Raw genomic sequence first — 12806 nt, 5'->3', positions numbered from 1 at the left:
CGATGTGGTCGTTCCCCCTTTTTTTGGAGTTACCAGATTTGCTTGATTTTTAAATAGAGGCTTCTCATGCATTTGACCCGAATTCATGGGTATGGGTCTTACCAAACCCAGATATTCCTTAAACGGGTTATAACATCTCATTAAATTAAAAATTATCCTCACCAAATTATTGATTTAAAAATCCTATGAAATAGGATATACTAAAAATTAATATCTTATTTATTTTAAAAAAGATATATATATATATATATATATATTATATATATATATTATAATTAAAAAACCAATTTTATAGTAAAAAAAATAAACGGGTCTTGGGTCTCATCAAACCATAGGTATATTATTAACTTTCCATAAATATTATGGGGATGGTTAACGTACAAATGAAATTAACATGCAAAACATGAGAATCAAGTAGAGTAATTATATATACAAGTAGAGTAATTTTGTAATTACATCATAGAGTAATTATCATAGAGTAATTACATAAATACTCTACTTGTATATATAATTACTCTACTTGATTCTCACGTTTAACATGTTAATTTCATTTGTATTTGATCCAAACCCAATATTATTTATAATTAAAAAACCAATTTTATAGTAAAACAAATAAACGGGTTTGGGTCTCATCAAGACCATATAACTTTTAAATCGGGTTATAACATATCATTTATTTGTGAAACAATTTATCGCCAAACCATAAGTATATTATTAACTTTCATACAATAAAAAATATAAATTCAAAAAATAAATAAATATTAGAACAAATAATATAAAACCACACTCGTAATACGTGGGATAAAACTAGTAGAAGTATATTAACCATCATAATATATTAATGTATCAATTATTAAAGTAAATGAGAAGGAAACAAATAAATATTACTTTGCAAAATTAAAGCATCCAATTTCCAAATATTAATCACTTTAACAGTTTTCAATGGTTATACGGCATAGCCGTTTTTAAGGACAGTAAAATAAAGTTAGGGTTTCATGCTTCACTTTTTGAAGCCTCCAATTTTCATAACAAAATTAGTAGTTATACATTTGTAAATTGGAATTTGGATTGATGTGTATGACTTAAACAACAATTAAACTGAATTAAGTCTATAAATGTGTAAGAAATTGTATTACTTATTTATTTTTAAAAATATTAAAGACAACATCAATATGTTGATTTATTTTGAGTGAACAAAAGATATTTTTTTACAACAACGTTTCGTTTGTAAACATTGTTTTAGGCCACCAAAGTTGTTGAGCCGGCCATGTTATACGGGTATCCAAAATACAAACGAGATGGATGTTTGTTGTCATGCCCATTCTTTTCATCCCAACGCGCTAATGAAAGAGATCGTATATTAAAAAGTTTGAATATTGTAAATTCCTAGGTGAAGTGTTTCTTCCCCTCTACTTTCTATCGGTATAACTATGATTGACATATTGGACCATAGGTATAACCTTTCACTCAATATTGGAATCAATAATTGAAACATAACATATAAGGCTGCAATAATCGAGGATACATGATAGAATGAATTGTTCTGTTTCCAAACTCCACCTTCAACAAGCATATTTTTTTTATTTTCTTTTTTTCCCAATTACGAATAATTAGAGTGTATTTCTCGTAAGACTGAGGGTAATCAAAGAAAATCAAATTCCGATATCTCTTTAATAGGTAAAAGGCTCTTTTTCTCTTGAAGTTGTCAGAAATATTCCTTATAAGATATTAGCTACAACTGAAAAGCTTTTACCGATAATATTTAGACATAGAATTCATTTTATCATTGTTCTCATTACTTCTTGCGGGAAAACTGACTCCCCCAAGGAAAAGAATTCTACATATATATTCTTATTGATAAGAAAAATGGTACGTCTATTTGATCTTAAAAAAATCAATATTCGAAACAAGAATTGATAAGAACTTATAAGAAATAAATATGAGAACCGGATTCGATCCATCTTACTAGAATAGTCTACCAATAAAAGAAATTATTCTTATTTGATTGAAGTCATAGCTTACAATAACCTCATTTGATTGAATTATGACACAAACATGAAAATAGAATAACTACCCACTAGCTACTCTCCAACTTATCCCCCACTTGTGGTCTAGTGGTAAGAGGCTTGGATTCTCCGGTTGAGACTCAAGTTTGAATCTCACTTATGTCATATTTGGATGGATATTGGCAATGAAGGATTTGAGCTAAGCCTTGTACATAGGTTGTCGGTTCGAACCCTAAGCCCACCCAGGTTTTTATCCCACCTTGTGTTACGCCAGAGAGTTATGCTCTTGTGGTGGCACAACAGCTGTCAAGTGGCAGTCGGCAGTATGGTTTCCCGGGGGAACGCCCAAGCCAAACTCTGAAACCAGCATGAGTCTGGTTAAGACAGCATAGTCTGGCCAGAGTGGGGCATCGGAGCTCTCCAAATTTGAAGAGTGCAGTAGCCTAAACATAAGAAAGTCGTTATTCTAAAAAAAAGATACTCTCTCTCTCTCTTATAGAAACTCAATCAACTTAACATTAGTGGTAGACCCAGTAAAAAATTTTTAAATTGGGGGGGGGGGGATAATTCATAAGGGCCATCTGACTATTGCTATATATATATATATAATATATGTTAGATTCGGGTTAGGTCATATTGTAACATCCCAATTTTTCGTTCGGATAGTAATAATAATAATAAAATATGATAGGATAAGTAGGCATTTTGATGGACTTAATTATGGGCCAAAAGGGAAATATGGGTCTTAGGTCCATGGGCTTAAGGGAGTATAAATACCCCTTAAACCCTAATCCTTTCCATTTTTATCCTAATCTACACACTAGCCTATACCTTAGAAAACACACACAAAACCATCTTATAACCCGAACCAAGATCCGAAGGCGAAAACCCGAGCTTGTTGGTGCTGGAACGTCGTGACGGACCAAAACAACATCAAGGCTTAACCATGTTCGTAGTTCGACTCGTTCAAGGTACGTTTATAGTTAGAAATCGTTCGTATAGGTTCGGTTTGATTTGGGAAATCATAGATCTGTGTTAGTTTGTTATAAACGAACCCAAAACAACAAATATTACTGGAATTGATTAGCGTTTGATAGGTTAATTGTTAACCTAAAAGAACCCGTAACCTATATGCCTAAATCGCACCCCTTAAACATCGATGTTAGGCCGATTTGATGGTTGGGGTTTGTAGGCGCTGGTAAGACGATTCCGTTGATACCAAAATCGTGATATTTTTAAGAAACGAAGGTTTAATTGCAGATCTAAGATCTGTTGACTATTTGCTGTTCTTGACGATTTTGACTTTGACCCTTGAGTCAAAGTCTGGATAAGAACTATGGGTGATTCGTTATGGGTGATTCTATAGCTAGTTCGTTATGGGAGCTTAGCGAATCAGAGGGTGATTCGTTAGCTAGTTCGTTATGGGAGCTTAGCGAATCAGAGGGTGATTCTTTAGCTAGTTCGTTATGGGAGCTTAGCGAATAAGAGGGTGATTCTTTAGCTAGTTCGTTATGGGAGCTTAGCGAATCAGAGGGTGATTCTTTAGCTGATTCACATAAGGAAGCCTAACGAACTAGGCTTGATTCTTTATCCGATTCGTTAAGGAAAATGGTAACGAATTACCCTTGATTCGTTAAAACCATCCGTTAACAGAGATAACGAATTAGAAAGTCCAATTCGCTAAGACCAAAGTAACGAATTAGAAGCTTAATAGAATGACAGAATGGTCCCTGGACTTAGAAAAGAATGATTTAATTACATATTAGCCCTTGGACTTTGATAAATTATGAAAGATACCTTTAAAAGGTTAACGAGTAACGATTAACTAACCGGTAATGATTCAATGAAGTAAAACCGGCTTAGACGCATAAGACTGATTAAGTAGCAATGAGAGTGGCTAGAGTAGTATTTGATATTCAATTATTAAACAGTTAGACGCGCACAGCTCGAGAAGGAGTAACCGTTAACAGAAGAAGTAGCTGAGATCAGGTGAGTTTCTAGCCCCATTTCCTTGTTATGTTTTCGGGGCTGTGTGCATACTCGATGTGATCAGTTAATACACTTATCCTAAGTGATAAGTGTATGCCCTATGTGATATATGTGTACGGTATGAATGATTGCTTGTCGGTACGTGAACGATCTTCGGATACTGCATGTACCGTTAGGTTATAAATAAAGATATGGATATTTTATGAAATGCAGGGATGATTACTTGTCGATACGTGAACGATCTTCGGATATTGCATGTATTGCCAAGGATAGCTATGATTGTCTCCTTATATGGATATTAAGTGATAACTTATATACAGAGTTCCCTATACGGATAATATACAGAGTGTTCCTTTAATGAAAAGCATAGTGTTCCTTTAATGGAAAGCCCCGTGTTCCTTTGATGGGAAGCATAGTGTTCCTTTAATGGAAAGCATAGTGTTCCTTCTATGAAAGTATATAGGATGTTCCTTCTATGAAGAATATACATATAGAGTGTCCTTCTATGGAGAATATAAATAGTAGGAAAATAGTAATAGTTCTTTTAATAGATATTATGTGACGTCCTCTTATGGATAATTATACAATGTTAAGATATGTATGTATGTAATATATGTGTATGTATTGTATGTCGCCTGATTAACTAGAACTCACTCAGCGTAGCTGACTTTTAGTATGCACGCAGGTGAATATAATTAAAGAGCTAGCATGAGGTTGGCACATGGCATGGATTGAACGGCTAGCATCTAAAGATGAAAGAAAATATGTTTTAAATATAATGATTTGTTTTATGGTATCAAAGAAGAGATTGAATGTTTTGTAACGAATGCTTCAAGTAAACGTTTCCGCGAAAGTTTTAATTAACTCTGATTGCAAGAACTGTGTTTATGAGTAAATCCGATGCTAAAGTAGGGCTACCGGGAACGGGGCCTTACACATATTAACAAAGATAAAGAACTAAATTTTACATAATCAAGAAAGTACGTTAAACATCATTACAAATGCATAATGAAACTTTAAATCTAAAGTTCGTAACTTATATAATTTTTAAACCCCATCTCTATTCCTAATCAAATAAAGTAAATCAGTAATATCAAATGAGTGATACACTTAATAAATTACCTAAAGTCAGAAGTATGTATGTAATTCAGCCAACAAAGAGAGTCGTTGTCTGTCACTACTTGTTATTTTTCTTTGCAACTAAGGCTATTTTTTTCATTTTAACAAGGTTTAAACTTCTATAATCATAAGTTAGATCTCATAACTTGTCCCAAATAAACTGACCAACAACATAAGCCCCCGCTTGTTTGGCATTTCAAACAGGCATGAATATAATGATCCTGATCTATAGGATAACTTTCATCTTGAGAAAGGTATTTGAAGCTTGTTTTTCATGCTATTCCCATACCCGGTCTAGAGAAAGCTGAAATCAAATAGGATGTGTCTATTTAGCTATTCTATCTCTTATCATATGGCAAAGGCCTAACAGTAAAATGCCTTAGCTTATGGTCATTGGGCTAGCAAGTATAAACTAGTTTGGGGTCAAAGCCACAATAGTTTTAACATTTAGATATTGATAATTATATTGACAATTAGTGTTTATATTTTAGAATATAACATTTATAATTTGTTTTTTCGTAGTGGTCGGTTTTTAAATTTTATGAGCGTCGGTTTCAAAAGTTTAAGGGAGCGATTTTTATATGGGATGCTAGGGAATAAAGGGATATCTGCCCCCTTGTAAATTGGGAACGCCCCCGCTCAACATCAGTAAAACATTTCAATGTACATTGACTGAGGACGTATACATGGTCCAACCTCTCAAGTTCGTTGATCCCTCCTTCCCGTCACATTTGTTATCTAAATAAAGCAGTATTAGCCACATACATTTAACAAAGGGTCTTACTAACCACACCCCACAGCCCTTGTATGCCATGGATAGTGCTATCTGTGGCATATAAGTGTATTTTCTGAAAAAAAAAACTTTTTTTTTTGGCTTTTTGTGTTTAATTTTATTTTACTTTTAACTTTATCTTATTTATTTTGTTGTTTTATTATAAAAAGAGTTTTTTGTTGATTTTCTTTATTAACAATTATTAAAATTATAACGAAACAATGTAAATAAACGATATATATACATACACACAACCATTACAACGATTTTGTACAAATAATAACAAAATTCAATCTTAATGGCAGTGTCACGAATATCATCGTTGCTGTCGTCGCTATCAAACCTGCATATTAATCCCGGTCTATCGTCATTCTCGCGGCCACGCCTAACACCCGGTGTGCTCGCTTCATGGTTAGAACGTGGTGGTGGTTTTTTGTGTTTTTTATCGTCACGTAAATCCTAAAATTTAATTATAGTCTGTTAACACATTGATGACGTTGTCATTTATATATATTTCTACATTTTGTTATTATTTGTAAAAACTCGTTGTAATGGTGGTGATTTTTGTGTTTTTTATTGTACAACGTCGCCGTTGTCCTCGCGACCACGCCTAATGCTCGATGTGCTCGCTTCATGGTAAGAACGCGGTGGTGGTTTTTTGTTTTTGTTTATCGTCACGTAATCCTAGGATTTAAGCATCGCCTATTAGCACGCTAGAGACGCTGCCATTTAGATAGATCTCTACATTCTGTTATTATTTGTACAAATTTGTTGTAATGGTTGTGTGTGTATATATATCGTTTATTTACATTGCTTTGTTATAATTTTTATAATTCTTGATAAAGAAAATCAACAAAAAAAAATTTTAATAAAACAACAAAATAAAAAACAATAATCAAAATAAATAAAATCAAATTAAAACTAAAATATACATTAAACATAAGAAGACAAAAAAACACGTCTTTTTAAAAAACGCATATGACACATATAGAGCTATAAGCCACGGTTAGATATAAGACAAAAAAACACGTCTTTTTAGAAAACACCTATAAATGGCGGTTAGGACGGTTTTCTAACCACACCAGAAGCTCTTTAACAAATTACGATAGACATTAACAGAGCAGAGTTTTTAATGTTTAAGGTTATTATGACTACTTGTGCAAATTGACCCAAAAAGTCAATATACTCTATAAGTCAACTTTGACCCGGAAAAGTAAAGTTAACTGTAAGATATTTTAGTCTTTTACCATATTACCTCTAATATCAAATTTCTTTCTTTTCAACCCTACTCAATACTTAACAAAATGACCATTTTACCCGTAGTATCACATATCATCAATTTAGCTAATTCAGACTATTTGTTCAACATTGGCCAGGAAGTCAAAGTATCCCACAAGTGTCAAAGTTGACTAAAAAGGCTGAGTAAAGTATTTGAAAGCTTGTTGAATATAACTATGCTCTGTGTAAAGTATAATAAATTTAACTGAGTATTTGTTGTTTTGTTAGATATAGTTATATTATACATAGTATAAAGTATAATACATTTAACTGAATAATTTTTAGTTTCTTTTGTGATAAGGTGTGTGGTATTTTGCTCACATGCACTTGACTCTGTATTCGTCCCAGTGGTCTAAGCAAACGAATTGAAGCTTGTCTCCTTGCTCCAGGTGTGCTCTCTTGTTGCGGTTTACATAGTGCCACGATTTGTCACATGTTATTTTTTACCTGTTTATAGTTTAGTATTAGTTATGTATGAAGTGATTTTGGTTACCTTTCTTCGGTGGTACAGTTGGTACACACGGCAGTATGTAACTATTGTTGATGAGACTGCAAGTATCTTGCCAACTGCATCTTGGTCTGTGAGACTGCATTCCTTTTTCCTTCCCATAATATTATTTCGAGATTGTTTTTGCTGGCAAACAAAAGAAATCCTCAGACCTTATAAATAGAGTAAAATAAAGCATGTAGCTTAGTTCCGAGCTAACCCGAGATAGAACAAGCTGACTTTTGGTCAATTTGATCATGGGTCAAACACTCAAACCTAAAAGTCAAAATAGAGCAGCATAACACTCTTTAATCTTTATAGCTAAATACACACACAATGGCAAATAGCGATTCAGTTTTTAACTGTTTAAAAAAAATAAAATCAAAATTAACTAAAAAAACATTAAAATGCATATGGTTATATCAAAATAGTCAAAATCAGGTCGAATATTCATATCAAAGTAATTGTTACAATACTGCAGAAATAACCAAAATGCCCTTGGTACTAAAAACAACTTTAACAAATTTAACTTCAATTAGTGAGTTAGAATTTTAATTAAGAGCATAGCCTGCAGCTTTACCTAGAGCAGTAATTCCATGAAGATTAAAGTCACCCATTAATTTCCATAAGTCACCTCTTGGATCATTAATATACCGGGATATGTATGAAACAAGGTGGTGTCTAAAGTACTTGTTAATCAGTTAAAAAGAGTGATTGGTCGTCTAATCTCTTAGGAGCAAACTGCTTTCCTCACGGTAGGAGCTTTACGAATGGCCCTCTAATGATAATGAAGTTCTTTCTTGGTTACGTCGGTCAAAAAGGAAAAGTATGAGTTTGAATCTAGATCACGATTACACAATACACACAATAATATTCCAAACCACCACAAAAGCCCGAGTCTGTAACTTATTTGCTTACATATTCTAACATCCAAGTCTGGCAAACTTCTTAAAACTTGCTTTGACAAAAAGGTTCCATAGTTTTTGGCCCAACACAAAATACAAACATAGTACAACACATTACTAAATAACTAAAAAAAACAGTTTGATCATAAATACGATGATTAGTTATCTGACTGCCCGACTGAGGAGGACTTGGCCGTATCGACTGTAGCCGGTGCTTCCTCCAAACAACTTGTATTGTCACTAATCACCCCACTGCTCATCAGCTTCTCAACTTCTTCAGCAGTGTATATGTGTATCTTTGTAACAATTCTTGCAAACTCACTGCATGCAGCATTATGATTCAAAAACAAGTTTTACTTTTAGTTTTATGATATTTGAACAAAACATTCTAGAACATGGTACTTACTCCCATGGATCATCACCGACAACCATCATGTCGTTCTCTTCATCGGTATACAGTAGTCGCCATTCACCATCTGGATTATTAAACATGCCTTCCATATTGAATAACACTTCTAGCTCCATGAACAACTCGCTGTAGCTAGACATTTTTGATAAATCGATGGCCCGTCCAACTTTGTTTCCTTGTTTGTGAACCTATAAGCCGAAACCAACTTCAACCAAATAATCTTTGTATATAAACAAATATGATTTGTTATTATTTATTAATTAATCACCTTAGTACAACTCCTCTTGTTTGAATCTTTGGTATCTGGTAATTGAGGTGCTTCATTCAAGGAAAAACCGAAAAGTTTACAGCTACTCCTGATGCTATCAGAAGCACCGTCGTCTTTCTCACTCATTGAGTTCGGTTCCATAACGGTTTTCTCAGCGGGCCCGCTTGCAACAGAAGGTGAAATGATGGGAAAGCGGGTAAAGTTTGTAGGCGTGACCCGACCCGGTCCCAGGCCCGGATTTGGATTTGGGAAACCAAAGTTTCGACTACCTTCAGAACCAAGTGGGAAAGTGGGATTCATGTTGAGAACATTGCAGTGACGGTTACCGAGATCGGTTGTTCTTGGTGGGGCCCAAGAACCGATATCGGTTTTGCCAGTCGGTGATCTCAATGAGCAAATTTCTTGACCTTGCAAGACCTTCGGGAATCTGGTATGATCAGATCCCGGAAAGCCCGAGTAAGGGGTAGTTGGAAGTGGTTGATGATGAGTACTTCTCATAAGTTCACTGATAAAACTTGTATTCCTACCCATCATTGTCAACCCGTTTTGGGGAAAACCCGTGTGCATAGAGGGTTGTAACCCAAAGTTTAACGGGGGGTTGTTCATCTTATCACGTCCATAGAGAGGTGATACGGGACCTACATTTTCTTGACCTTGCAAGACCTTCGAGGATCTTATCGACTCCTCAAAGTCTACATATCCACCCAATGCTGCAAAAAGAGTAACATTGTTAACTGACTAATGTTTAAAGAAGCTAACTTGATTACTTGTTGAAGAAGTAAGATGCATACCGGGTGCAGGGTGTATTCGCGGTTTCTTGAGTCTTGGCGAAGACTGAATGTTTAATAATGGAAAAGCAACACCAGAAAGATCGATCTCCCATGGAGATATTCGTTCTTGATGATCGTTTCCAATATCTTCATCCCACCTCACCTGTTTTTGAAGCAAAAAATGAAAAAATTCTTAAAAGTTGTCTTTTTTAAGTGAAGTTTTAAACTTATGCAATGTACCATTAGACATCTCCATTTTGAGTTAGCCCATTTGTAAGGATCCATATCACCTACACAAGTCACAACTCCACTAAATCTGCATAGAAGAAAACCATCCGAGATATTAACATTTAACAACCACAAACAAATTTTTTAAAAAAAATAAAAAAGTTATCTATTCATCATACCTTCTTTCAGGAGACTCATCCATACAGAACTTCATTTTGAATCTTGTACCGATTGATATCATGTTACTGACTGATTTCATGTACTTTGCATAAGGTACAACAAAATCCGCTCGACTAGACCTACATTACATTTGTTTTTTTATAAAAATAAGTTAGAAACAGTACCCAAAAATGTTGTTATTATGATTTAAACTTACCTCGGAGTGTAGTAAACATGAAAGGTACTGTTGGTAGACACTGCAGTAGCAACGGATGCAAAAGTGTCGGCATACGATTTCAAGTTGCCCATGGTTATATCAGGAAGGATTTTTCTTGGTCGTGTGGCTCTTCGGGTTCCCAGTCTTAGTTCTCCATCTTCTCCCCTAAAATCACCATGAAAAATAACCCTTATAAGTAATGTTTTAACATGTTAATTTTGACATATTCTGATTCTTTGAGAAATTCATAGGTATGACCAAAAGGATACTTTTTAATGAATAAAAGTAAAAAAAATGTTTGTAAAATAAAAATAGAAATCTCTAAATCATACTTTCATCACATATAACATCAAGGTGAGACTACAAATGAAATCTTTATGTGTAACGCATTTGTGACACTTATGCAGCTTTATTCTTGCTTACACTTCAAAAATCCAAAAGAAATGTGTAACATGCTACAAAAAGATACCTCAAAAAGAGAACCGCGTCCCCCGAACCAAGTTTCTTTTGGCTTACAAAGATGCTCCAGCCTGTTGTAAGCAAATGCCGCCTCGGTTGACCTGTAAAAACAAGATTTGGTCCCCAAATCAACCAAATCAATACATCAACTTTAAGTTGAGTTAAAACCCTAATTCAATTACTTAATAACCAAATTTGACCTCTATAAATATGCCTAAATTTCCATTCCACTCCATGAAGGTCCTTAGCAACTAGTTCTTGACTCGGCCTCTGCTGCTTATAATCCTAAAATTCAACCAATAAATACAATGCAGTCATATAAACTAAAACTGCATATATATATATATAGAACAAAAGTTGAAAATAAAAAAAAAACAAAAAAAAACACAAAATGTAGTTAAAGAAAAACAAACCAGAGGGGGGAAACAATCTTCAGCAGCTCTTCGAGGGACCGAGAAACTGCCATGAGTGGATGTATCAGAAGCAGTGAGTGTTTTGCAGAACATTTGAGGAGTTGATCTTGTGGGTGTACCCCCACCCCCCTCTTCTTCCTTTTCTGGCAACTTTCCCTGCAAATTATCACATATCCAACCTTGCAAAGTCAAGATTAATCAAGAAAAAACAAAAAAGGTTTCATTTTTAACAATTTTTTACCATAAAGAAAGACACCCACAAGATTTCATGACCAAAATAACACACCCTAATTAGCATAAACATAAAAGGAAACAAGAAGATTATAAAATGACAAATCTTGAATAGTTGAATTCAACTAGTTTTCAATTTTACCTCTGGTAGAGGTAAAAGAGTGAGCTTTGTGTACACCTCATCATTCTCCTTATTAGCCTGTTTCCAAGAATTGGGAAAACATGACAAGACTCATCAAAAACTGAAATTGAGTCAAGAAAACTGAACAAAACATAATAAAGGTTGAAACTTTATGACTTACAAGCAATTGAACATCAACAATCTTGCAAAAGATCTGAGGTGGGAGTCCTAAAGAAGGCACTTCAATGGGTAAAAAGTGAGTAGATGAGTGTAAAGCAATTTGTTCCAAATGACCTTGAGGGAAGTAAACAACCACATTTCCTATATTTGGAAGACTAGTAAGAGGACCAGCACAAGCAAGCCAATGCTCAGTGTGAATTGATGAACAGTTTGGTGACTTTAAGGAAGAGTTTGATGAGTTTGACAAAGTTGAAACAGGTGAATCCCATCCATTTTCACAAGAGTCTGCATTCAGGTCAACCTCCATGACAAACACAATCAAAAGCAAAGATCTTGAAGGGTACAAGCAAGAAAATTGAGGAAGTAATTCAATAAGTCAATCTTGATGGGGAATAATAATAATAATCATCATCATCATCATCAAGAAAAGCAAGAACACAATGAAAAGGCATGGTTTTTATGAAAGAAAAAGATTGAAATATGTGAAAAGAAGAATCTTTGAGGGTATGATTGCTAACCCATTTTGTTGTTTTAAGGGAGCATGAACAGGAACAGAGGAAGTAAGGTAGACATGGACAAAAGCATAGGTAGCACAGAAACAAAAGTTGAAACAAAAGGCAGATAAAGCCAATATGGGCTTATGTCTTTTTTAACTTCAAACACTTAAAAGAAAATCTTATATAAATTACATTATCTTTAGCACCATCTTAAAAACTTCAATTGTATAGATTATTATCAACCATTTTTAGAATGTTTGTCTTGTCTCCTTAAACTCTAATTTAAGACTTATGTTGT

General features: G+C 34.2%; 1 protein-coding gene across 2 annotated transcripts; it reads right to left on the bottom strand.

Annotated features, from left to right (window-relative positions):
• Positions 1-8490: 8490 nt before the first annotated feature.
• On the bottom strand, positions 8491-12599 carry LOC143578846 (auxin response factor 4-like). Of its 2 annotated transcripts, XM_077062315.1 has the most exons (13): positions 12530-12599; positions 12013-12296; positions 11853-11909; positions 11480-11635; positions 11267-11351; positions 11077-11167; positions 10608-10772; positions 10411-10530; positions 10244-10319; positions 10025-10166; positions 9234-9943; positions 8963-9153; positions 8491-8877 (listed from the first exon to the last, which is right to left on the bottom strand). In XM_077062315.1, the coding sequence occupies exons 1-13, from the start codon at positions 12531-12533 to the stop codon at positions 8715-8717; spliced, it is 2244 nt and encodes a 747-aa protein (XP_076918430.1). In that variant the 5' UTR covers positions 12534-12599; the 3' UTR covers positions 8491-8714. The 2 variants fall into 2 exon arrangements, with proteins under 2 accessions (XP_076918430.1, XP_076918429.1); XM_077062314.1 differs by lacking the exon at positions 12530-12599 and having other exon boundaries at positions 12013-12388.
• Positions 12600-12806: the final 207 nt, after the last annotated feature.

The sequence above is a fragment of the Bidens hawaiensis genome, unplaced genomic scaffold, assembly GCF_021521415.1.
Source record: "Bidens hawaiensis isolate Kalapana, Puna unplaced genomic scaffold, B.hawaiensis_p1.1 tig00029364_1, whole genome shotgun sequence".
NCBI classification, from domain to species: domain Eukaryota; kingdom Viridiplantae; phylum Streptophyta; class Magnoliopsida; order Asterales; family Asteraceae; genus Bidens; species Bidens hawaiensis.
The sequence above is the reverse complement of the archived record's forward strand: the minus strand, read 5'-3'. Positions and strand labels throughout refer to the sequence as shown.

Bases quoted from the DNA above. Each gene is read 5' to 3' on its own strand.
- LOC143578846 (XM_077062314.1), bottom strand. From the start codon at position 12,318: ATGGAGGTTGACCTGAATGCAGACTCTTGTGAAAATGGATGGGATTCA. The intron at 11,352-11,479 runs GTTTGTTTTTCT...GTTGAATTTTAG, and splicing joins AAGATTGTTTCCCCCCTCTG to GATTATAAGCAGCAGAGGCC. The intron at 10,167-10,243 runs GTACATTGCATA...CTTCAAAAACAG, and splicing joins CAAAATGGAGATGTCTAATG to GTGAGGTGGGATGAAGATAT.